The 26,247-nt window shown below is 43.2% G+C and overlaps 1 protein-coding gene across 7 annotated transcripts in view; it reads right to left on the bottom strand.

Moving 5' to 3' along the window:
* Positions 1–26,247, bottom strand: part of LOC144128741 (C2 domain-containing protein 5) — a 44,811-nt gene that overhangs the window by 1,154 nt on the left and 17,410 nt on the right. For all 7 annotated transcript variants that reach the window (XM_077662392.1, XM_077662395.1, XM_077662391.1 and 4 more), the window contains 16 exons: positions 25,306–25,485; positions 24,504–24,608; positions 23,765–23,854; positions 21,534–21,591; positions 20,440–20,493; positions 20,197–20,271; positions 17,594–17,668; positions 17,233–17,349; positions 16,559–16,675; positions 10,099–10,185; positions 9,369–9,458; positions 8,902–8,983; positions 6,501–6,575; positions 4,122–4,168; positions 2,368–2,493; positions 1,257–1,403 (listed from right to left, as the gene is read on the bottom strand). In XM_077662392.1, coding sequence (XP_077518518.1) covers positions 1,257–1,403; positions 2,368–2,493; positions 4,122–4,168; positions 6,501–6,575; positions 8,902–8,983; positions 9,369–9,458; positions 10,099–10,185; positions 16,559–16,675; positions 17,233–17,349; positions 17,594–17,668; positions 20,197–20,271; positions 20,440–20,493; positions 21,534–21,591; positions 23,765–23,854; positions 24,504–24,608; positions 25,306–25,485 — 1,525 coding nt within the window. The remainder of the gene's footprint in view (positions 1–1,256; positions 1,404–2,367; positions 2,494–4,121; positions 4,169–6,500; positions 6,576–8,901; positions 8,984–9,368; positions 9,459–10,098; positions 10,186–16,558; positions 16,676–17,232; positions 17,350–17,593; positions 17,669–20,196; positions 20,272–20,439; positions 20,494–21,533; positions 21,592–23,764; positions 23,855–24,503; positions 24,609–25,305; positions 25,486–26,247) is intronic.

Genomic DNA, 26,247 nt, shown 5'->3' with positions numbered 1-26,247 from the left:
AGGGCCCCTATTGCCTAGCCAAAAAATTGCCTGACCACATAGTTCTGGTTTCTGAGCTACGCCACTCACCTGTGGCAACGGCAGCTGACGGCCCATGCATTGACCGGTAGTCCAATTCTAGCTCCGTGTCGTTTTCGGACGCGACTGGCGTGTTGCTGGTCTTTTTTTTTTTCCTTTTTAGAAGCAATCTCGACGGTCTGACAGCAATGTGCGTTCCCCCTCTCTTAAGTTTGCATTGTTCTTCCAGCACGCCGAAACTGGGCATTTGTGCGATGGAGCCATTTCATAAAGCTTTTCAGAATCTTCCCATTTTCAGCAGTTTTTTATTTAGGGGGCCACCTGGCATTCTATAAATCTTGAACTTCGAATTAATGAGGTTTTATTAGCCATCATGTTATTTTTTGCTGCCAGTCTGCTTATTTTATGCATTTCATTTTGCATGACCATGTTACAGGTTGGATATTGTTATGCTGTCAAATCAGGTAATGATTTCTGTGCACATCATGTTTTTTTTTACGGTGCGAAGTCAGTCTAGTTTTGTTTATTTCAGCTGCAAAGACCATACACTAGTTTGAAAAATATAAGGGCAACAACATTTGCTTGTTTATTATTTTCTGAAGTACTTTTTTTCTTACTGAACATATGTTTGATATTTGAAGCCATTTTTTCTTCATATTCGTATTCGAAAATTTCACTATTCGCACACCCCTATTAAAAACAAAGTAACATGTGTTTGCTTTGAAACACCAAACAGTAGAAACTTGATGATACGATCACAGCTGATACGAATACTCAAGATGATATAAATTTGCAAAATTCCAAGCCAAACTGCACTGTGCACTATGTGCAGAGATTTGTGCACTCCAAACACTCTCAGGTGCCGCTATAGATGATACGAATGCAGAAGTCACGACCACACCAGCAAGCGCTACACACTGCTCACACAATGCAAACCGCAGGTCGCTGATGCACTGCAATCTCCAGTCGCACAGTGTGCACCACAAGCAGCAAGCAGTGACACGTGGCATGCAGATTTTGTCTGTTTTTTTTTTTGATGATATAAATTTTAGCTGACGCGAATATCTTTTGCGACCACGTGAGGTCTGTATCATCAAGATTCTACTATATACGACTTTGTGCAGTCAGCTACAGTACACCAAATACTAGCTACCACATGTAACTAACTATTCTTGCAGCTATTTGCTCCAAATGATAAGAACACAATTAAAACACAGGGATCATCAAAAGCAGCTGACCTGATTCTTGTGAGGGTTGTGAAGCAGGACACACTGGGTCATTTGAAAAGCCACAACTGCATTGCCACCCAACGAAGCCACGTGGGCCCGCACTATTGCCAGGACTTCGGTCATAAAACCTTGCACAAACCCATTTAGGCCACCTTCCTGCAAATGGAATGAGAATGGCCACACATGGAGCGCCTGCTTGTTTGCAGCGAATGAAGAGGTGAAAGTCACTTCAAGCCAATTTACCACCACTCTAGGCTCTTACAGGAGTTACGGTGCTGGCAGCCCTCACTGGCCCACCACCGTACTTTGGTTTGTGGAAACCTTGGACAGAGTCTAGCCACACTGTAGTTTCTACGAGCAACTTTCTTTACTGAGAGTCTTGGCTAAGTACTCAGTAGCACATTCCAGAAGGCCACTTTTGAAAAAACTTTGAACTAAGAGGCATTTATTTACCTCACTCCAAGGGAATAAAAAGCTTTCCCACACAAATCCTCAGGTTGGAATTTTGAATTTCATTAAGAATGCATTTGTAACTACAAAAAAAAAAGCATCGCCTACTAAATGAATTGCACCTTAGAGATCAGTGTTTGGATCCACAGCCATTTTTAGCATCTGCAAAAACTGCACCATTCAGGATAGCTTGCAGCAGCAGCAACAGCAGCAACAGCAGCAGCAGCTGCTCACTGAGACTTGAAGTGAAATTAACCCACAGACTGACCAAAGACTTCAAAAAGAGGGGAATTTACAGGGTTCCACAATAACCGCACCAGCATCAAATATGTCATGTTGTCTTTGTACCAAAATCAAATATGATGGTTGTTACTTAACGCCTGAAAGGAAAGCAGCCACTAACAAATGTACAGCATGTGTCACGCTTAGAGGGAACACGGCAACACATGGCCGCTATGCTTTGCAAAGGGCTACCGCTGAGAGCCGGTGAGAATGGGCGGCACCAGACACATACGCCTTCGCCGCCGCTTTTCGCCAGTTGTTGGCAGCAGTGTGGCGGCCACACATTGCCATGTTCCTTCTAAATATGACGCGCACTGGACATAAAAGGAAAATCCTTCATATCATGCAGAAGCAAGTGGTGAGCCCCTCACTAACGCTGGCTCCATACCTCTCGTATGCTTGTGCCCTCACGGATGAAAAAGAAGTCGAGGTTGCCCAAGTACTTCTCAATCTTTCCTCCTGGTATATGATCCAGAGATGTCAGGTCAACACCGTGCCTTCCACAACAGAGTTCCTGCAGGGGTAAGTGCATAAATCCATCAGCAAAAAAACAGTACCAATAGTTTGAAATAAGACGCTTCCGCTTCCCTTCAGAATGAAACTTTCCCTTTTCTCCTGTAAGGTTGACTTGCCATTCTGAGCAGTACAAATTAATTAGTGAGCTGATTTTCAATCCTTCTACAGCCACAAAAAAAAACAAAGAGCGCAAGCACTTTTTGTGCTTATAATGAAGCCACATAGCTGCAACGAAACAGCCTGGTCTTTCTAGAGCAAACAAGAGAGAGTTTATATCGCAAGAAAATGAAACTGGGCAATAAGAAAGTGGATTATATACTACATACATGTGGCCAAGAAGCAGTGGCAGCTTTAAAAACAACGAGGAGGTGTTCACTTCCCTCCAAACCCCCTCTCTCTCTGCCTCACGCACAGACACACCACACACCACTTTTCATTTCTTACCCGATGGCAGGACAGGATTTCTAGCTAAATTCGCAACCTGTATACATTTTATCAAAGACAGGCTCAGCTTTCCCCTTATATTCTCCCTGAAAATTCTGATTTTTAGATCAGTATGGTTTTTAAAGAGAAACGGTTATTAGAAGGAACCAGAATTAGCCAAAAATATGTTGTGAATTATTTTGCACACAACTCCGCTCAAGACGGCACAATATCCTGAATTTCAGTGTTTGCAATCGAGAGAAAAATTAGAAAATGCCAGCCATCCAAGGTTTCTTGAAAAAAAAAAAAAAAGGTTTCCTTATTCACTCGTTCAGTTATACAAAGCTTACCCCTATTTTTGTACAGTGGTCCACTTTCTGTGCGAAATAAAACCCCTATTATAACCACTTGTGCATAACATGAGGATTAAGAAGAAAAATTTTAGTCTCAATTAACACCTCATATAATATCCTGCCCTTGTGCTTTTATTACATATCACAAATGAAATCTGCAAAAGTAAGACGAAATTTGCTCAGCTGGCATATCTTGTAAGAAAAGGAACCTCATCATGACAGCATAAGTACTCTTATTTACTTAGCTCTAAAAACTTCACAAGAAGAAGCTAATATCATGAAAGCTAGAAAACTCCCATTTCTGCAGGTTTTTTTTTTTTGTATAAGCCAAGCATTATGTGCCTAAAAACAAATAAACATCAGTAAGTATACATACAATTTATTCAAAATGCTCCCACCTTTTGTAAAATGCTCACAAGATTTTCCCATAAAAATACAGCTTCGTCCTTTAAAGGTTGAATTACAAAGCGTGATTCCTTCTGCCAAAATTTCGAGAAAAAAAAATTAAGTTCCCGTTTGCTCCTAAAGACATGAGGTGACAGAGGTCTGAAGTGTACAATGCCCCTCCCTTCAGCCCCATGAAAGAGGCAATGTCAGAGCACACATGGATAAAAACCTCAATATACTAGGTAAAAGTGAGAGTTTACAGATGCGACACATTATGATGCCCACAGTACTGTCTTCTCCCCCACAGAAGTTCCTTGTGCAACTTCTATCTCTGCACAAAGATAAAAACCACAAATGCAGGGCTCTTTACGTCCAACTGCTGAAAACAAGCACCAGTAATTATTGTCCCCTATTTAACTCACTAGTTTAGCAAATCTATGTCAACTTTCATAGGGTTTCTCACCTGGTATCTTAAATTTGGGAGCCTGGGAGTCCTTGGCAGCTTCTGACCTGTGAGGTGAGATGTTTTGTCGATATTAGCAAGGTTATGAAAACTAAAGGTACACAAGAACATAAGAAGAGGCACAACACAGGATCCCTCTTCTTGCGTCCTGTATCAAAGCGCTGTATTTTCATCACATTATGAAACCTGGCTCAGCTGGTCCAACTACACACTGTGATAGAGCCTTAATGGCGTTCAAAAGTTCCTTGGAAGCTGCGTGTACCACAATGCACCACCTTGGTTCTATGAGCATCTACGGGCGGCGCTCCATGAAGCCACGCGCTCCGAATGTCCTATTTCAATCCGTGAGTACTGTACATGGTGTGACAGGAGCCAGGCTTCTGTCACACCTTTGCACTTTAAGAAACTTCATACAGTAAGAGCCCTTCCCACTGCATAAGGCACCATGAGTAGATTTGGTTTGGTTTACTTTATGGGGTTTAACGTGATTCGGGCAATGACGGATGCCGTCACCTGGGATTCTTTGACGTGCACCGATATCACACATTATATGGGCCTCTAGCATTTCACCTCCATCATGACTATGATCAAACCTGCGTTTTTCTAGACAGCAGCTGAGTATCATAACCACTGAGCCAATGCGACAGCTGCACCCCAAGTAGGAGGAGGAATGCAAAATGTGCCCCATCACATGGCTTGGCGACTGTTCCATTCGTGCAAAATATGGCTAGTTGAGATTTAAAAAAAAAATGGCTTAAAGGTATATTGCACCAACACATTTTTAGTCAGTCGCACTGTCACTGAAAAGCCAAAAAAATTATGATAGTTTAAATCGCTAAGATACCCCGTATTTACAAGATTGTAAGTCGACTCGAATGAAAGTCGACCCCCCCAAATCACATTTCTGAAAAATAAAAAAAACTTCCGAGGTTGTTTAAGCTTGGCCTTGAATAGTTGAACGTGATAGCATTATCCAGTGGCCGCCGTTTATCACCAGCTGCTATCGACTGCAGCGCGCAGGCGTGCTTGTGGGCACATTCCAAAATGAAAATGTATTATTCACTGGACTACTCGTCCACACTTGTGCCATTGTCCTCACTAGTGCTGCTGTCATGATCGCTGCTGCGGTCCCACAGCACGTTGTTCTAATGCCATCGCCCAGTGAAATCCCGCACTTCTCAAACAGCCACACCATGGCATCACGTGGAACAGCTGAAAATTATCCTCGCTGCAGCTGCGACACCTTTGTCACCCTGTTGCAAACGTCGAACTTGCGGCCCGGCGTGGCTGTTCGTTTCTTCGGCATAAAAAATGGCAGCCATATTGAATGTAGCCATGAACGAGCACCGGTCGCTTGCCGGACCTCCTGGAGCACAAATGATGACTAACGAAGCACCAAATTAAAAACTTGTGAAACGCGGCCGGCAGTAGTCAAATGCGTCAGAGCCAAAGAGAAATTACGCGTGAATGGCGTCGGCTCTTCCGTCGGCTACCGACACTCCCCGGCACCGCTGCTGTTCCGAGTGGGGGTGCCGCCTCGATTGGAACAGCGGGCCTTCCATCAACCATCAATGCTCCCTTGAGCGCCGAGCGCGCATTCGAAAGTAAAGAAGAAAACTTGTTCGACACTTGAGCTTCCTGTAGAACGCAATTGCGTTATCGGGCCACCGCCGCTTATCAGCAACCGCAGCCAGCAGCCACGTGTGGGGTGCCAGTCTGCTGCTTATCGATAGCCGCCGCCAGCGCACGCGGGGAGGTGCCAGTTCTGCGCATTGACATAGCAGCTGCTCAAGGCCAGCACCAAGAGTGATGGGACGAAGCCGCGCAGCAAAAATACAACCATGCTGTAGCATGCCTGATATCTCGTTTGTCTCACCTTTACTTACAGTGCGATTTTTTCATTTCGATTGTAAGTCGACCGCACCACTTCGGATTTTAAAATTTTAAAAGATAGGTCAACTTACAATCATGTAAACTTTAGATAAATACCAGAAGGCTCCTGAATCAAACACTGTTCTACTATTTTAGCTAAGAGATTTAAAGCACTGGACACCCATTGTGGCCTTTTGCGATAAAGTTCTAAAGGTCATTGTTTCGGTTCTCTACTTTAAGACATAGCTCATTGTCACAAGTGAATCATAAAACACAACAGTGCAAAACAGACATGAACAATGACGAAAAACCAGCCTGCACTTCCACACTTTATAATCACAAGCAAGCCACATGCATCACAAAAAACAAGTGACAGCTGCAACAGAAAAGTTAACAGCACAGCACACATCCAAACTTGTCAAGGCAGTCATCAGTGGCATTAATTATACACTGCGCACTGGGTAGAAAATGTGCTTATCAATCCATTTAGAAGCTCATGATACTCACCGATAGAAGGTAGCTGGTCACTGTGCTTCTCCTCATCCATTCGAAAAATCAGCTCCTGATCTGTTTCTGTGGAGGCTGTACACGTCAACAAAATAAAGGGAAATGGGGCAGTATAGTCATGTTTCTTGCTCAGCAGTAGTTACAAAGCTGTTTCCACCCAGAGCGGACTCACTAGCCATTCAATGTACACAATAATAAAAAAATTCAAAATACTTTGACATTCATCCAAAGTGCTCAAGCCCCAACTAGCATTCAAGAGGAATTGATGTAAGTGTGAACAATTATCATCGACAAATGCTACACACCTGTGTACACTTCATCTTCCCTTTGGCACTCTTTTCTGTTCTGAACTTCTATGCATACAAAAGACCATGTGATGATAGAAATTACAGATGTGCCAGCTGTCAATAATCATGATTCCACAAGCAAATAAGCTTGGGTGAGAGAGAAATATATGCCCCAAAAAACTGCGACGCAAGGGCAATGAAGGGGCAGGAGCTAACACGATAACAGCAAAACATTTGCAGATACAGCCACAAAACACTGGATGCAACTACTGCAGATAAGCATTTTTACCAAATGCACTAGCAGTTGGTGATGGATTACTACACCCCTCGTCTCCCCTTCCTTATTGTTCTCCTTCAGGGAGCTGGCACAGACACCTTTGTATTCGAATGTACTGCTTGTCCCTTTTCATCTTCCTCTTCTTCCAAGCTCACCTGCATAGCACGGATAACCTATCCTCCTACAAGCCCCGTTGTGAGCAGATGAGCAGCGAGGATTGTGCAGTGTCAGCAGAGCAACCGAGCAGACGGCGCTGCAGCTGGTAATAAGAGCTCCGTGCATATGCTTGCAATCTCGTCCGTTCCATAACTGCGGTCCTTCTAAGGATGTTAAACGACTCTCTGGTTGGCGCTGCCATGGTATTACTAAAAACTGGAGAGCTGTGAGCTTTTAAAGATATGGGTGCTCCTCATTGCTCTCCTGGTGACTTCTGCAGTGGGGACACAAAGCTGGATCTATGAGCAAAAACTGGACTGGCTGCCCCAAAACTGGGTCTGCAAAAATCTGGTGTCCAAGTGCCAAAGTGCATTTCTGCATTAAAAAATTAGAAAACAGCAGGACGACATAGATGAAGTGCACAGTGCCTTGGCATGAGCTCAGCAACAATTCCAGGCTAAAGAAGAAGCCATTAAATGACCACTCTCAGACTGCTCTATCTTCCAAAAGTGCTTTCAAATGGCTTCAGAAATGCACCAAAAACTTTCTCATCCACTCCTCGAACTCTATAGTCGGATACAAGTTAAGTCTGCGGTGAAGCTCCGTCCATATTCAGGACTGCCGCACAGAATTCTTTCACGACAAAAAAGTAGTCCGTAGTTAAAACCTTTCTTTTTGCCTAAACAAAAAACTAATCACAAGAAAAAAATTATATGCTCTAGGATTTTGATACCTGCCTCTTTCATAAAGGCAAACATTAAAAAGCTGATTTTGTTTACTGTGGTGATTGGCTAGCAGAGTAATACAGGATATCGCGGACCATGGCCCAGTGTTAGCAACTGCTGTTTTATTAAGTTGTACCCCACTATAAACAGCTGTTCTTTGCTAATCCAAATTCTCTCAAACACTTATGCTCGAAAACATTCTCAGAACAGTGTAATGCCCCTTGCCTCATCAGATGTCTTGCTCATCAGAGTTTTCAGGTACTACTCAAGATGTCTTTAGCAAAAAAAAAAAGAGACTGAAAGAGGTAGGTAAACCCTACAGCTTAGAAAGTGGCAAAACCTGATTGGGCTGGCTGGATTTGACAGCTACTTTGTCTAACAAAATTGCATAGATCACAGTCGTTGTCACTCCACCAAATATAGTCCCAAAAACACAAACAAGAACACTGTACAAAGAACAATGACTGTTTACAAGGTAAGCAACCAAACCTGCCCCCTCAACCAGGTATCACAATGATGCAGTGGAGTGCGTGCCTGGACCTATACTTTTATTTCTTTTTAAGTTCCACCATAGTACTTGCACCCACAAATGGCCATGGCATTGTGATGTGCAAAGAAGCTTGAACACTGTTCCGGCTTTGTTAAATGACTGCACCACTGTTTTAAACGATAGCACAATAAAACTTAACACAGTTTACCGGCAAGCTTCATATATTCACACAATTGCAGCTTGTTGAAGTCTAACGAAAAGAAAAAATGTTCAGCTTCTATTTAAAGACCCCTACAGAGGCACCACATAAAGGGTAGACAAAAAGTAAAGAACAAGGTCTCTTGTTATTTTTACACAAGATTAGCGGTTGCACTATCACAGAAGACAAATGAGCAGGTGATGGCTAATAACTCCGATCCGCCTGTGCTAGTCAAAATGAATTGATGCGCATGTGGTAGACACACACCTGAGACGGGCTTGAGTCTGATGCTAGTCTGAGCCTCCATAGCATGGTCATCCAAGCTGACAGCAGTCCCCACAACAGCCACCTGACAAGCATACAGGCCCACAACAGAAAAATGAATGAGCACCAAAAAAAGTTGCCCAATGATTATGTTACCCCTTATGCAAAATTTGAGTGCAGCTTGAGGAAGTAAACTTGAGACTATGCTTAAGCTACCCTTAAGAGCACAATGTGAAGCACAGCCGCTTTATCGCACAAGGCCTCTAAATTATCACTGAGAAATTAGCCCTGAACCTGAATTATTATTCCTCAGTAGTGTAAGGCAGTGCAGTGCAACCGTTGTGTGGCTGCGGTGTCCTCTCCCGCCACAATGCAGCAAAGGTTCCCTATATGTGCCATTGATGTGATTACACACAGCAGTCAAAGGTGGAGACAAAGGGAATGAATGGTAAATCGCTGACACGGCTTACCTGCAGTTCATCTTGGTCAGGAAGCTCGATATGAAAACTCAGGCTGGCCAAACAACACGGAACCAATTTGCGAAGCTTTACAAAAAGACTCTGAAAAGAAAGCGATATCCTCTCCTAAACTAACAGATCAATGACACAGCTGAGGTTGATATCAATTTGGATAATCTTTGAAAGCTTGTTACTATTTCTAATGTTACATGCAAGCCTGCTAGGTGACATGACTGCATACATCCGACATCTTAATAAATACAGAAAAAGAGGAGCGTATCTGCTACAAAAATTTTGTAAAATGCTCTGCAGTGCCTATTATTGTTCCACCTTGCAAGAAAGAACACATTATCATACAGAATATTTTGTACATTAAGGTAAAATCAACACAAAACAGCCATAATAATGCTAAATGTGCACTCGGCCTTTGAAAATATGTCTCAATTGGGCAATTTCAAGCTTAAATTAGGTCTACCTAAAGAGAGGGAAAAAAAATTTTGTGGAAGCACGCCTATTCTGGACATACACTGTGCAGACTGGCATTCATATTTCGCTGGGAGGTTACAGTGGCATAAAGAAGTGAAACTTACAAATCCCACGTGAGTATAAAGCGAACATGAACCATACACAGGCGGTGATCTCACATATTGAAAACAATCCGTTAAAATTTTGGCATTTTGCGGGGGCAGAAAATGTTACGAACACAACAAAGAAAGCTCTACTAAAAAAACACTTTGCTCACTTGAATGATGTGGTCGAAGTGCTGGGACAATATTCGACTTGGATGAACACCAGGAAACAGTCTAGCTCTATACATTTGCATAAACAGCTGCACAAAGAAAAAAGAATTATGATGTTACACAACATTGAGATACTGTGACAAAATGTTTTAATGCATTTTATATGTCCTAGCACTTGGATAATGTTCAAAATACAAGTAATGCTCGTCACCATACACTAGTCATTCCAATTTTATGGCATCTTGAAAACTCTTTCATATGTTAATACATCTTTAAGCATGCGAATGTGTTAAAGCTAACATTGAAAGACATTGCAAGTTTCTCAAGTTTTTAGAACTCTCAACATAGCCTTGTTTCACTACATTTGGAGAACCACTCACTCAGCACCAGCTATTCCCCAAGTGGAGTGCTAACAATGCACACACATATTTTGCACAAACAAAAATGTATTGTGTTGTGTTGTGTTGGGTTTTATGGCACATAGGCAGCTAAGGCCATCATGCGCCAAGCTCAAGGTATAGAATCGGTTTTCTGTAGAATGTTTAGGAACATGAAAAATCGTCGATGGTGTAGATGACCTAAAAAGATTGTACTGCCTAGTAATAACAGAGGAGAAGAAATTTGGAAATGGCTAATGGTAAAAGCCTTAAAGAGGTCAGGCAGCCTTAGCTCCTATCCTTGGCTAGGCAAGGATCCTGAGGCTCCCAACCAATCAAATTAAAAGCATCAGCCTACTTCTCAGGAATGAGAAAGTGGCTGAGGTGTATCATGTAATTGTGGTTCAAAAATTACCTTTTTCAAGTACGCCTGCTCCTTTTAAAAAGCTAAAAATGGAAGGTATGTTAACAATGGCATTATCAGCTAAGAGCAATTTTGGGTGGAAAGGAATGCATTCATGATAAAATTGAGTGAAGTACTTTTTCCTTAGTTTTTCCAGTTTCGCACATGAGATTAAAATGTGATTAACCGTAAGATCATCTCCGCATTCTTCGCAAACAGGTTTGTCTTGTTTTGTTAGCAAGAAATTGTGCGTAAGGTGCGTGTGGCCTATTCGAAGACGGCATAAAATCACTTCCTTAAAACTTTCCTGGTGCACACATGACTTAAATTCAGCTAAAACCGGCTTTACTAAGTGCAGCTTATTATTCACTTCGCTGCTCCAAGCCGACTGTCATTTTCCCTTAATTTCTGTAGTACTAATTTCATGCAGTCATTAAAGGGTACATTTAGTTTTTTTCCTTGCCACGAGCTTGAGCAGCACAGAAATCTGCTCTCTCATTGCCTTTTATTCCGACATGACTCGGGACCCAGCAGAGTTTAATGTTTTGTCCTCGAGCTGTGGCTGTTACTATGTTGTGTATGGCATCACCAAGTGTAGGAGTGATTGCGTTTCTAGAGTGGAAAGCTGCAAGTACACTTAAAGAGTCTGAGTAAATAACGCTTTTGAGGTTCTCACTTAGTATTTTTTCTATGGCCACACATACTGAAACTGCAGTGAAGATGGATGCGCACTGTGGAAGTCGTATTGTTTTCTCCGAAATGCCTCGCACTACTGTGCTTCCTACGTAGGAATTCATTTTTTAACTGTCAGTATAAATGTTCGTGAAACCATTGCATTTTTCCTCAAGTGTAAGAAATTCTTGTACAATATGTTGTTGTGGAACTGTGTAAGAGTGAAATCGAACAATGCAGGAAAGCCATACCATGGAGGCAGTGGATCTCGTCTTAGCGTAATGCTGGGTAATGTGTTCAGTACGCCGAGATTCTGGCAAATCTCTTCAAAATGCAAGAGCAGTGGCCTGGAGGTTTGCGGTTTGTTGTTAAAGAGTGTTCTAGATGAACACTTTGTAACTATTTCGTAACAGATATGTTTTGGTAGGGAACGCATTTTTAGAATGTATGAGCATGTAAGCATGCTTTTTCTATCTGTAAGTGATGGTTCATTTGTTTCAACATAAAGACTGTTTATGGATGACGTCCTGTATGCGCCAGTGGAAAGACGCAAACCAAATTTATGCACTGGATCTAGTCGTTTCAAGTAGGATGGCCTTGCTGAACCATACACAACGCAACCATAGTTTAAGCAGGATTATACCACAGAGTGATAAATCTGTAGAAGGCTTGCCCTGTCAGAACCCCAATGTTTGTGCGAAAGGACTTTGAGTATATTCAGTGATTGAGAAGCTTTCTTTTTCAACGCATTTATGTGAGGCAGGAAAGTAAGTTTTCGGTCAAATGTTATGCCTAAGAATTTGTGTTCAGTTTTTTAAGGTAACTGGGTTTCGTTTAGGTGTAGTGTGGGATCTGTCTGTAGGCCCCGTTTCAGTGAAAAAAGTAATGCCACTGTTTTCTGTGGAGAGAGCTGGAAATTATTCCTGTCTGCCCATGTTGCCAGTTTATTTATTGTTAGCTGTATCTGTCTTTCGCATGTGGATATGTTGGAGGATGTACATGCTATCTGAAGATCGTCAACATAGACAGAATACATAATGGACCTTGGGATTATTTTCCTAATAGAATTAATTTTTACGACTAAAAGAGTTGTACATAAAATGTATCCTTGAGGTACCCCATTCTCCTGAATAAACTTCTTTGAAATGGTTGACCCTAGGCCTACATTAAACGAGCGGTGGGACAAGAACTCTTTCACGCAATTTAACATCCTGCCACGGATGCCAAGCTCGGCAAGGTCTTGAAGAATGCCAAACCTCCAGGTTGTGTAATATGCCTTTTCCAAGTCAAAAAAGACTGCAAGACAGTGTTGTTTGTGTATAAACGCATCTCTGACAGTATTTTCAAGGCGGGCTAGGTGATCTGTAGTGCAGCATCCTTCTTTAAAACCACATTGATGGCTGTCGAGAAGTTCACAGGATTGAAGGACAAAATTTAATCTTATATTTAGGACACTTTCAAAGGACTTGGCGAGGCAACTGGTAAGGGCTATAGGTCTATAACTGAGAGGAGAGGTTGGTGGCTTCCCAGGTCTAAGAAACGGTACAATAATAGCTTCTTTCCAAGCTTTGGGTATTTTTCCTGGTACCCAAACTTTGTTAAAAAAATTTAGAAGTGCCTCTACGGCAGGTTCAGAAAGACGGGCTAGCATTTGGTAATGTATCCAGTCTGGGCCGGGCGCAGTATGTTTACTGGCAGAAAGTACTGTTTGGATTTCTTGTATTGTAGTTAAACTATTGTATGGTTCATTTGTACCGCAACCTGTCGGCAGCCTTTGCTTCTCTACTGTGTTCTTGTATTTTAGAAATGAATCGGTGTAGTGGGATGAGCTGGAAACTCCAGAAATATATTCGCCTAAAATACCTGCCTGTTCTTCCAGGCTCGTCTGTACACCGGGAGCTGTAAGAAGGGGGACTGTGAAAGGAGAGTAGTTGCCATTTAGCTTTCTGACCTTTTCCCACATTTGTTTTGATGTGGCTGAGCTGTTTATCGGCGACACGTAATTTTTCCAAGAATATTTTTCGGCACTACGATGAATATATGAGCTTTTGCTCTCGCCTTTTAAAATTCTGTAAAATTCTCCTATGTAGGGTGTCTGCGAAAAATGCCCCAGGCTTTTTTTGTTTCTTTTTTGCTTCTTTACATTCTTTTCTGTACCCGTATTTGTGATTCTATTTTAGTATTCCAGAGGATTTAGGAATAGCTTGGCGTGCAGCGGCAATAATACAGTTTGTGAAAAGTTCGTTTTGTCTACACTGAGGTTGTTGGTAACTATTTTTTCTAGGCTGGGCTTTTCTCGGAACCATGCCCAGTCAGCCATGTGCAGTTTCCGTTGTCACGGTTTTGTTGGAATGACTTCTGGTGAAGATGTTACATTGATTACTACAGGTAGATGATCACTTCCATATGGGTTATCTATGACATCCCATTTAAAATCTGTAAAAATAGAAGGTGAGCTAAAACACAAATCTATGCAGCTCAGTTTTCCTGAGCTAAGCGAGCAATACGTTGGTTTCCCGGTGTTTAGTTCACAAAGTTTATTACTCATAAAATCCTCAATAACTTGACCTCGAGTGTCAGGTTTTTCACTACCCCAAAAGCTGGGGTGTGCATTAATTAAGATCTCCTAATATTAAATATGGGTCTGGTATTTGCTCTAAAAGCTCCTCTAAATCATCAGTGGTTACATTAAGATGTGGCTCCAGGCATACGCAGCACAGTGTAATTGTTTTAAATGAGTGTAGGATGGCCGCCAAGGCTTCTAATCTAGTTTTGAGTTTACGTTCTCAAGCTGCAACTCCATTTTTAACTATTATTGCAACACCCCCTGAGAGCTTGTTTGCCTGCTCTCGATCGCGGCGGAAGACTTTATAGTTTTGAGAATGTCTGTGTTTTGCACCTAAGTCTGTCTCCTGTAAACTCAAGGCCAAGTGTGTGGAAATGATGTCTTTTATATCCCTTATGTTATGTAAAAGTCCTCTGCAATTCCAATGTATATAAGCCATTATGTAGTATACGTGTAGGAAGAAAACTAAGTGTTTTCAGGCACACCGATTCGGGGCTTTTTTTTCTTTTCTCAATCTAAGGAGCCCCGCCGTCCCTCCGACTTTGACGGTGCAGGACTGCCTTGACTGGTGTCCATCGCATCCTCAGATGCACTGGATGACCGTGCAGAACACACTGTTATTTTCGTGTTGGGCCTCCTGTGTGGAGAAGGGCCTCGGGACTGGCTGACCTGGAGGTCCGCACGACCTGCTTTTTGGGCGGTGACGCAGAACTAGCTGCGGCCACCAGGGGGCACGGGTGGCCCTGCTCCAGGTTCACTGTGTGTGACTTGGGCAGGCGCCGAAGGCCGCTGCGATGCTGTGCCCTGTTGCACCACAGCAGAGCAGGTTGGGTTTTGCCCCAACGAGAGTCGTTTTCGCGCTTCTCTGAATGAGATGTTTTCTTTTACTGTTAGTGTTACCACCATTTCCTTTTCTTTTTTCCAGGCTGGGCATGACTGTGAGTAAGCCGGATGGCTACCCTCACAGTTTACGAAAAGGTGGGGTTCAACATCACAGTTTTTAGCGGAATGGTCATGCGAATTGCATTTAGCGCAGGTCTGTTTGCCTCGGCAGCTCTGCAAACCGTGGCTGTATCTCTGGCATTTGTAGCATCGGCGTGGATTGGGTATGTATCGTCTGAGTTTGAGCTTTGTATAGCCTACTTCGACTGAATCAGGAAGTATACTAGCAGCAAAGGTGAAGACGATGTGTTTTGTTGGTGTTTCCGTGTTGTCACATCTTATTTTGATCCTATAGACATTAGTAACATTTTGGTCTTTCAACCCTTCCAGTAGTTCAGTCTCAGTTAGGTACTTTAGGTCATCATCAGAAATTACTCCAAGAACAGTGTTGAGTAATCGGTGTGGGCTCATTGTTAAAGGAATTTCTCCGAAGGATGTAATATCTGAGAGTTTCTCGTGTTGATGCTCGTACAGAATTTCCAGAAGCAGGTCTCCACTAGCTAACTTTCTGATTTTGTAACCTTGCCCTATGGCATCAGTTAGGGTTCTTGAAACGAGGAAAGGTGACACAAGTCGAGCAGTTTTTTCAGAATGTTCGCTATGCATTACATGGTAGCGCGGGAAATTTGTTTTGCTGCCAAAGAATCGAGCAGTCACTTCGGTGTGCCCTCTTTTTAGAGGACGATCAGCGGAAAGGAAAAAATGAGCCATCAAATATATTTCCACTTCGGTCGCGGTGCTAGCCACCCACCATAGAGCCCAACTAGGGGGCGGGACAGGAACTTGCAAGTCCTGCCCACGCCAGCTATACACCTCAACTATGACCAGATATGACGAAACCCCGGGAAGTTTGCCACACAGGGTTAGCCCTCGCCGCCAGGAAAAAAGGAAAAACCAAGAAGTGAGTAGGAGAGAGAAGAGTTGTGAGAAAGAAGAAAGGAAAGTGAAAGATTAAGGGGAGGATAGGAAAAGGCGACTGCCGATTTCCCCCGGTCGGGTCAGGCCGGAGGTGCCGTCTACAGGAAGCTGGAGCCAAAATGGTGTGTTGCCTCCGCCGAGGGGCCTTAAAGGTCCAAACGCTCGGCATCGGCTCAACCACCAGAATCCCCTTTTCCCCGGACACGGCGATGCCACGCATGGCGAAGCGCGGGTGCTCGGGTCCGTGGTGATGCACTGTTCACCATCATTCCCCTGCAGGGATGTCCCTGCGGGGATGTCCCTGCGGATGCTCGGGAACCCGTGGTTTCGCCACTCACCAACGCCTGCAAGCTGCAGACACCCCCCTGCAGGGCGCGCAAACAAAAATAACCGTAAACTGGAACGAGATTAATGACTGTGTAACCATAAGTGATGCCAGCATAAGTGGAAGCAAAGGCTAATGAGAAACATGAAAATGACCACTTCACACCTGATGAATAATTATGTGACAACAAAAAACTGTTTTCTAATTTTTTTTTCATTTTCCAAGATGATTGCAAAGAGGCTCTCAGAAAACTGCTCACTTGCAAGTTGCAGCAGAAGCCATCCATGCCAGGCATGACCTCAGTGTTGCACATGGCAAATCCTTCGGGCATGTGGGGCTCCCTCAGAATGCTCACTGCATCCTCCGCATCATCCAGCTGCACATGCACAAGGGTGTAAAAGACTGCTGCAGACAGTAGTGTCCGTATGCGATCACCGCAATTTGGCAGTGTACGTTGACAAGACCACAGCCTCCTCTGTGCAGTTCAGCACCTGCCGGGCTGTATCAAAGACGCCGCTTCCACAGGGTTTACCAATGGAAGCACCACATCAGTAATGTGGGGTTGAGGAAAAGCAGTGCTGACGAACACAAGACTTAATAGTCAAACCATCATCACCTCTGGTGTAAAAAAAACTACAGAAGTAAAAAACAGCAGCAGCAGTGTCTGAAATACAACCTTTTAAGCTGCTTTTTTATGCTTTTTCACCTTCACCATGAAGTGTTATCTAGTGCATGATTTACAAATGGTTTTGCACCTATGGGGCGCTACGAAGTCGAGCAAGCACAAAAACAGCTCATTTTTATCATCTCATCTATTCGTAACTGAATAGCTCTATGCTGCTGCAGTGTGACTAGCATTTGTGGTACAAGAGAGCACCTGGGCCTTTCACACAGGCACAGTCAAAAATTCAGGCATGAAGGAAAAAGCCTCACCTCTACCACACAAGCTTCAGATTTTGTGGAATGGCTTCTCTCAAGGGTAGCCCGCTCATCATCACTAGTATCGGAATCGCCCGTGGATTTTCCATTCTGCTTCACTGCTGCGTGATCCTAGTGACATGGACAACAGATAAAAGACTGCTAGGCTACAAGCGCCACAAAAGGCTACCAATCATGACATCAAACCAGAGCACCAGCATTTTCAGTCTCATATGTCTCTCTTGTCTCTGCATCAAGAATGTGCACAGACTACAATATAACTTTAGTGTCAAAGTAAAGCTCTGCTCTTAGAGATTACAAACCAACTCTAAAGACCAGCTCTGAATGGAGGCATGCTGCACAGAGAACAACATACCTGTCGACGACTAAGGAGCTTTGGAATGGGTAAAGAAGGCAGTGGTATTGCTGTGAGACAAGCACCAGTTCCAGTCTGAAAAGTAAAAAAGATGATCATGTTAAACTCAGTTTCAAAACTGAAACACGTGCATGTATGCCCTATCCTAGAAAGGGTAATATGCCTCATGCTTTGGCAGTCAAACTTTTGTGACGCACTACTTAGCCAAAATTAAAGTGTGTTTGATACTTGTGCAAGTAAATGCTCCTTATGCGCTTACGTATAAAGCCAGCAAACATTTCTATTCCCGTTCAGCAACACGAGGGAACGGCTGAAACGCTAAAGCAAGGTCCATATTATTCTTTCCGCAATCATATGTATGCACAAGCGTGGATGTCTTCATGCTGGTGTTCCTTGCTCATCCACTTTTTTTTAATAATATAATACTAGAAGTAGCTGCACACAACTTGCACAGTTTTTCGAATACAATTTAGTGTTTTCAGATCTGGTTTTTGTTCAGCGATTCAACCAGTGATTAGTTTTATGCAAGTTATGCACTCTGGAAATACAGTAAAACCTCGTTAATTCGAACTTGAGGGGGACCGAAAAATTGTTCGAATTAAGCGGAGTTTGAATTAACGAGCGGGCGCTAAAAAAAGCGGCCATCACGCCCGGCAGCACGGGCCGAAGCGAAAACAGGCATATCTGAGATCGTTATCTCTTACTACGCGCTACTACACATTTGCGGCGGGCGATTGCGCGAATTAAAATCATAGAGCCCGAATGTCGAAGGAAATAAAGTTAATTTGTTTATGCGGTTGGAGCTAACATCAAAATGCATTCGCGTAAGCAGCAAGCTTAATCATTAAATATGACACTATGCTTCAAAAACATGTTTATTAACAGCAGATTGGCAAAGCATATCAAAGAGAAAAATAATCGGTGATGCGCATTTGTTTTCGTTTTCTTTGCCGTGACTCGACAAGCATCGTCTGCAACTTGCCCAACAGCTCCAACGCAGCGTCCGAATTATCATCGGCGGAGAAGTAGCGCGCAGCCAGATCGAGTGCTGACGCTGTTTCACATGCACTCGGGGGTGGCAATGGATCGTCGCCTCCGTCGGACTCGTCGTCGCTGTCAGCTGTGCTCGCCGCGCCCGAGTTGTGCGGCATCTGGTCACCGCAGGCCGCTTCAATAATCTCGGCATCGCTTAACGGCCCCGATGTCTCCACGCCGCTGTCAACGTCTACGAAGCTCTGGAAGTCAACACCCTCCGATAAAGCAGCGTAGGCAGGGTGCAGCGCGACGGAGTCATCACACTGAGCATCCAGCTCTGCCGTGCTGCAGGCTTCTGGGCCTTCAATGAAGCCGCACTTTCGATAACAGTTCGCGACTGTGTCCGCCTTGACAGCATTCCACGATATTGCCAGCATGTGACAGGCTCCGAGGAGATTGACGTCGTACGATTTGCCGCTGTCCATACACACAAGAATCCGCTCTAGGAGGTGGCGCCTGTACAGTGTTTTGAGGTTTTTAATAACCCCAAGGTCCATAGGCTGCAGCACAGCCGTAGTGTTTTTCGGCAGAAATGCCAGACGGATCGCCTTCAGTCCGCTGATGTCGCAATGGGCTGAACAGTTGTCGACGAACAACAGAACATTCCTGTTCTGTGCCGCGAACTTCCTGTCAAGTGTGCGCAGCCAATCCGTGAAAATTGCTCGCGTCATCCACGACTTTCTGTTGAAAGTATAATCAACAGGGAGAGTTTTTAGCCCTTTAAAGCAGCGAGGCTTCGCTGCTTTGCCTATAACTAGCAAGCGGCACCGTTCCGTGCCAGTCGCGTTTGCGCACACCAACACCGTCACTCTTTCCTTGCTTCTCTTCCCGCCTGAACACGTGTCGCTTTTGTAACTGACAGTCTTGTTCGGCAGCAACTTAAAATAAAGCGCGGTTTCATCTGCATTGAACACATCGCTGAGCGAGTAATCGGCAAGGTAGTCCTTTAGTTGACCTGCTGCAACGGCTTGCGCCGGAGCCACCGTGGCCGGAGCATAGGCGGCGCCCGCGGTAGGGTGGCTACCCGCGTGACCGCGCGTCAGCCAAAAATAGACAAACCAATGCTTCGACGCTCCGGCAGCGAAAACCTGCTACGGCATGCACCGGAGGGTTGGTTCGGGCAACGAAATTCACGTCTCACCTCGTGCGTGCTGACATGCGTGCTGGCTTATTTTTTTTCTCATCAATCTGCATTTTTTTTAATTTTCAGCGAATTGTATTTGCTACGAGGTGACTTCTATATGCGAGGAGCAATGCCAGCCATCGGCGCCTAGTTCGAATTAACCGACGTGGATACCGGCATATTCGAATTATCGGGAGTTTTGACCCATTGAAATACACAGGGCTTTGCCGGGATCCGGCCGTCAGTTCGAATTAACCGGAAGTTCGAATTAAGCGATTTCGAATTAACGAGGTTTTACTGTACCATCAAAAATTTAAGCCCCACCAGAACAAATTAGGTTCATTTTCTTTTTGTGCAAAAAGAGGGAGATCACACAATAAACTGAGACAGCCTCCTAATGCACTCCCCAGTGGTGCCGTAAAACACAACTTGCAGAGCTACTCACTGCGATTCCGGCAATCAGGCGTTCTCCAATTGACACTTGCACCTTCAGGCCAAAAATGCCATTCATGTTCTTGAGCTGCACGGACACAGGTCAGACTTAGTGCAGAACAACTTTTAAATGGGTTCCACAAACAACCAAGGTGACAGAGTGCTATGACATGAAATAAATGCTTTAACAGGCCAAATTGGCAGAGAGCAGCAGACACCACAAGATAAAAATAATTTTTCTCTGCAGCCCACTCACCTTAAGCTTACTTTGTATCTGACGATGCAGTTCAATCTCAAGGAATGGAAGACTCTGCAAAAGGAAAACAGTGGCCAGAGTGTAATGTGTGATCACTTACATCTGCAAGACATCATGCACCAGCAAGTGTAGGTTGGTTCTGCACACCGAGACTAAATGTATGCAATGACTACTGCATGCGGCCTTGACATTCCTGTTACTTTTTTCCTATTCACACTAACAGGCACTTCACACAGACTGGCACAAATGATCACACCTGCTACCCAAACCAGCTTAACGTTCCGAACTTTGCAGTGACACATGATGGCACAACACAGCAGAACATGTCCTGAGAAGTACAACTTTTCAAGGGACACAAAGGATAGCTTCCAAATATACAAGAAAAACAACAGTGTAACAATACACACTTGACACATAGAGATGCAAAACATTGGCCTTGAGTAAAAAAAAAAAGACGTTTTTATTGTTTTATTCGTTTTGTACTTGCAACAAATTTGTGCTCAAGAATGCTCCTTTAATGAGGCCTTTTGACAAAAATAACATGATAACTTGATAAGTAATGTCGAAAACTGTTCCAATAGTTTTAAGAAGCTATTTACAGATCAATAATTTCGAATCAGCAAGTCTGCATGCACATCTGCCTCCTTTTTTTCTGGCTCAGGACAAACTCCATTTAGCCAAGTTTGAAAGAACTTACGATGACAGCTCATGTACAAAACATCAGTACTACCACAAAAAAGACACATGTCATGATATCTGAGAACTTCTCGAGTGATTTTGCTGTGCACCACAATGTCAGCACATGCAATTGTGAACTCACTACATAGACGAAGACATAAACATAGATGTGGCTTTTCTATAAAAAAAAAATCATTCGCCTTCGTTACACGTGAACCTTTTCTTCCAACACACACACTAAAACATGGGATACACTCATAGCAAAAAACCTAGTTAAACTTGCAAAATAAATTTCACAGGAAATGCAAGTCAAAGCATAAAGGTAGTCACAAAAGGTAAGCAGCAATGAATAAATTTAGTGTCAGCAGTAACTGCTAAGATCCTTTGCACATAAGGACTACAAATGTTCTACTCACATCACTGATCTCTCTGGCATTCTGCTCTCCTTTCAGATCTTTCTTGTTTTTGCATACTCTGCAACAATGACACCGTAACAAGCAAAAAAAAAAAGACAATTAGATGTAAAAATAAGACCAGAAGAGCTCAATAAGAATTTTACTTGCTGTAAATCTCATCAGTCCGACAGCTAAAACCTTCAGCTAGGCATATTAAAAGCAGCTTTCTTATATTACATTATTCGGTTTGCAAAACTCAAAGTTCCTGAAAAATTCTACGCCAGCATCAATGTCTAGTATATTCTGAGGAATGCATCTAGTGCACAAAGTATCAAACACATACAACCAAGGTAAATATCAGGTGAGAACAAATTTGATGGTTTATGGTTTATAGGGTTTAATGCTCCAAAGCAACTCAAGCTATCAGCAACACCGTAGTGGAGGGCTCCAGATAATTTCGACCCCCTGGAGCTCTTTAACGTGCACTGACATCACAAAGTACATGGGTCTCTAGCATTTCATACTCCCAAGTAAAAGAATAGTCTGAGCATTACTGTTGGACAGATTATACATATTATAGTGGCATAATTTATACAGTACATAAAGCTGCAAAACTTTGAGGTTTTATATCTAACTCTTTAAGGTGAAAATCAGGGCCCAGTTTCTTGAGAATTATTAGTGAGAATTCACTTCTTTTCTAATTTCAAATATACGAGAGAAGTTCTCAAACTGGGCTCAGCAGAATCCTGGGGTTCCATAGAGTGCATTTTGGGGTTCCCGAGCACCTAAATCGATGCATGAAATGAAAATGAAAATTGGTTTTTGGGGAAAGAAAATGGCACAGTGTCTGTATAACTTCTGGGGACGCCTGAACTGCACTGTAAGGGAAGGGATAAAGGAGGGACTGAGAGAAGAAAGGAAGAAAGAGGTGACCTCTGGAATAATTTCGACCATCTGGGGATCTTTAAAGTGCACTGACATCGCACAGCACAGGAGTGCCTTTGTATTTCACCTCCATCGAAACGCGGCCGCCGTGGTCGGGTTTGACCCGACCCGGGTACTCTGGATCAGTAGCGGAGTGCCCTAACCACTGAACCACCGTGGCGGGTCCATGCATGCCTCAGCATCCACCTTTCTTTTACCCACTGAGGGTCGAATTTTTTTTTTTAACTTTCCCAGGATGGTCAAATTACTTTATTGTGGATTTTGAATGTAACAAATGTGTAAAGTCGGGAAGAAGTAGTAAAAAAAAATCAGGAACAGTATTTTGGTGTCAGCATCACTCAGAACTACAAAATGTTCAATGGTATTTCAGAGTGTGGTATTCCTTGAAACATGCGTCTACGCAAAGCGCCTATCGCAGTCTGCACATATAAAATGCAGAGGAGTGATCGCTGTCGGTGTGAAGAAAACGGGCAGTGCATTCGGCCATATCGCCGCTTTGCCGCGCGTCTGAAGAACTCGAAGAAAACTTGGTAAACAAGGAGAGTGAGAACAGCGTGAGCGTCGGTGATAAACAATTTAAGAGCAGTGCCAATAAAGATGAAAGTCAACTTCCGCGGCCCCTGCAAGGGAGTGCCAATAAAGGTAAAAAACAAGTTTCGTGCAGCTCCATTGCGATCACATGGCGAAACCGAAACCACGAAAGGGTGTTGCCGCAGACCACACGACACGCTGAAGCCAGAAATCAGGTCTGTTTATCTCCGCAAGAAGGTAGCGCAATCAAATTTTAAACGCTTCTTGTAAGTCCTAGGAGGTGGTAGCACCTCCCAGTGAGCATGCATCGTCATTATGGCGTGAAATTTCAAACAAAGAGTTGAAACCGTTCCCTTATGACAAAGACCTTGTGGGACGGAACTGTTCATTGCAGACTGTTTTGCTTTGCAACCAAACACTGTTAATTGATTTTGGTCATTCCTTGAGGTGCCATGCATCTGCATGCTCCTTTTTACATGCATGTCGGGCAAGTAGAATTGGAAGTCAAGACACTTGGGGCTCCTCAGCACCTTTTGAAAGCTGTAGTTCCCCAAGACTGCAAAGATTGGGAGCCTCGTTACACAAGATGATTTAATGCTTCATCCCAAGGTAATCCCAACAGGTCTTACACATACACAGATGTGTGCAACTTTCAGACTAGATAAAGCAATATGAAGGTTTCCTTCAATGGGAGCCAATCGAGTGTTTTCAATTGTTAATGACTGCACGCTCAAAACTTGCTTTCACCTCCCGTTTGTAATGAGAGAGAAACTTGCCTAGCCTGAATCAGGCAGCTTTTGCCCACAATGGGCATTCCCGCGGGGGGCTCAATCGTCATAAACAGGACATCAGGCACCTTGGCACGTCTAAGTGGAAAGACAGCAGAAAGGACTCCATGAACAAAAAGCAATCAGCTCACACTACACAGAATTGAAACAAGAATTGCTATGCACTTTAATGTAATGCAATCCTTCACAAATGACAATGGCACACTGCACTTTGCTCCCACTCTGGTTTCCATTCAATGCTCCAAGATGACTGGTGGCAAAAACAGTTTAATTTCTGAACTCAAGCCACAAACACTCAAGTGAAGCCGCAAAAGGCATGTTTGTCAAATTAATGCTCAAGAATTGCAGACTCCACGAGCTATCCTCATTCACTCATTTCGGTCAGTAAATGCTTTTTTTTTTTTGTTACCAAAAAATGTGCACAAGAAGGCACTCCAGCGATCAATAGCCATTAGAATTAAAATATCTGGTTATGCATGCATTAAAAATTCATACAGCCCAAACAAAGCTGATTTGAAAACACTGTACTTCTATTCTGCCTCTTGAATGGATTACTGACTTTGCCAAGTAGCTCAAAGACATTTAAACTGACAAGCAGAAAGAAATCATGTATTGTACTGACAGCACAACAGCATCAAAGAGAATCCACGTGTACTGTGAGAAAATAAAAAGAATAGATCAAACTGAGTTCAATGCACATTCTCATGTTAATGGCAGATAATCTTACCTGCAAACACCACACTTAACTAGCTGGGCTTGGAAAGGAACACTTGCTTCATTGTAAGGAATGTGGCACAGCTTGCAATCCAGTTTGCCTGCCGAGTCATCAACACTGAAACAAAGCTGTACGCTAAGCAAAAAGCAGTGCAGGACAGAAAAATGTACGATTTTCCATTCGGATACTTTAGGAAGTAGCACAGCTCTCACCCTTTCTTTCACGTTTATAAGAGAACATTTGTCCCCTTCACAGATCACATAAACATCACTACAAAGTACTACAAGCAATCATCAATGAACTAATGTTACAGGCAGTAGCTTTTGCTACTTCCCATGCATAATATACCAGGCAGATGCTGGAATTTCAATCAAACTCTTTTTCAAGTGACCAAGAAGACTTTAATGTTTGGAATAACAATGCCTGCAAAAGAGTCACATTAAAGAAATAGCTAATATACAAACTCAGTTATTTATGTTCTTATACATGATCAACTGCTGCACATGAATAAAACTGCTTAGTTATTGCTCATGTCTCTAAGTGAGACATGAGCACTAGGCAAATCAATCTTCCAGAAATGCATCAAGTACTTAAGTTTTCAAACTTGGCTTCCAATGAACAATAGCCATAAGGGAAATAAGCTTGGTTCCTGAAAACAAACTTCACAGCTGAAAGAGATTTGTCCTGCTCTGGTGTAAAAGACAATTCCTAGACACTTCCGTATATGATTGAAAAAACTGACAATCTGATATAATCATTTTTTTTCTTCCAAAGAAGCAACTTTTTATCTAAATGTTTAAGCACAGCTACCCACCTGTCACCAGTAGCTTTTGCGCCCGAGTCAGTTGAGCGCCCAGTCTTTTCTTTATCAGTGTTCGAAGGTGCCGGAACAACAACGGCATGTCTTGCCGCTGAAGCAGTATTGATTTCTCGATCCACTAGTGGGTTCAACAGCACAGCTGTTCCACTTGCAGACAAAATCACCACCTCATCACTGCATGTGGCAACGAGAGAACACTGTCACATAAGGTATGCCAATGCATATGTATTCACATGGCTTACTGCCCAAGGTGTATTGCACTAGGACTAAAATGCACTAGTGTACATTCATGTGTGGGCAGAAACAATGGCCATGAAACTTCAGAAACTTCAGTGCAACAATGGAAAAAAAAAAAAAAAAGCCATGACAGTACAGATTTTAAACCCAAAGAGTACAGTAGAACCCGGATATGTAGAGCTTGGATATTTTATATTGTCTATATCGAACGCACAGATTACCCCTACGAAAATATTGTGCAATATTATAGGAAAGGTGTGCACTATATAGAACTCCAATTTCACTGGTCATTCGATATGTCAAACTGTGCATTGCTCCCCTGCAAGTGGCACTTCTCCTAATAGCACTCTCCAATCACTTTTCGGTCACACAGACAGGTCCGCTGCAGGGCCTTAGGCACCTGCTGGCATCACTATTGCTATGAAATCGTTTGACGAGGTTAACGTGGACAGCGCTCGAGGGTGCCCTTGATCTCATACTCATTTTCCACGCCACATCGCTGTCATGCAGTGAAGCCAACCTAACTAAAGCCTAACAGGGGCACTGTAAAGCAATTGTACCTGAATTTTACAATGAGCAAAATTCCATTTATAGTGTACTGACATCTTATCAGACATCTTACGAGAGGCAGTGGCTAGTTCCAAACAACAGTCCACTGCAGCTTTGATGCAAAGCAAAGACCCATTTCCCCTAGCATTT

This window comes from Amblyomma americanum, chromosome 4 (genome assembly GCF_052857255.1).
Source record: "Amblyomma americanum isolate KBUSLIRL-KWMA chromosome 4, ASM5285725v1, whole genome shotgun sequence".
Taxonomy (NCBI): domain Eukaryota; kingdom Metazoa; phylum Arthropoda; class Arachnida; order Ixodida; family Ixodidae; genus Amblyomma; species Amblyomma americanum.
The sequence above is the reverse complement of the archived record's forward strand: the minus strand, read 5'-3'. Positions and strand labels throughout refer to the sequence as shown.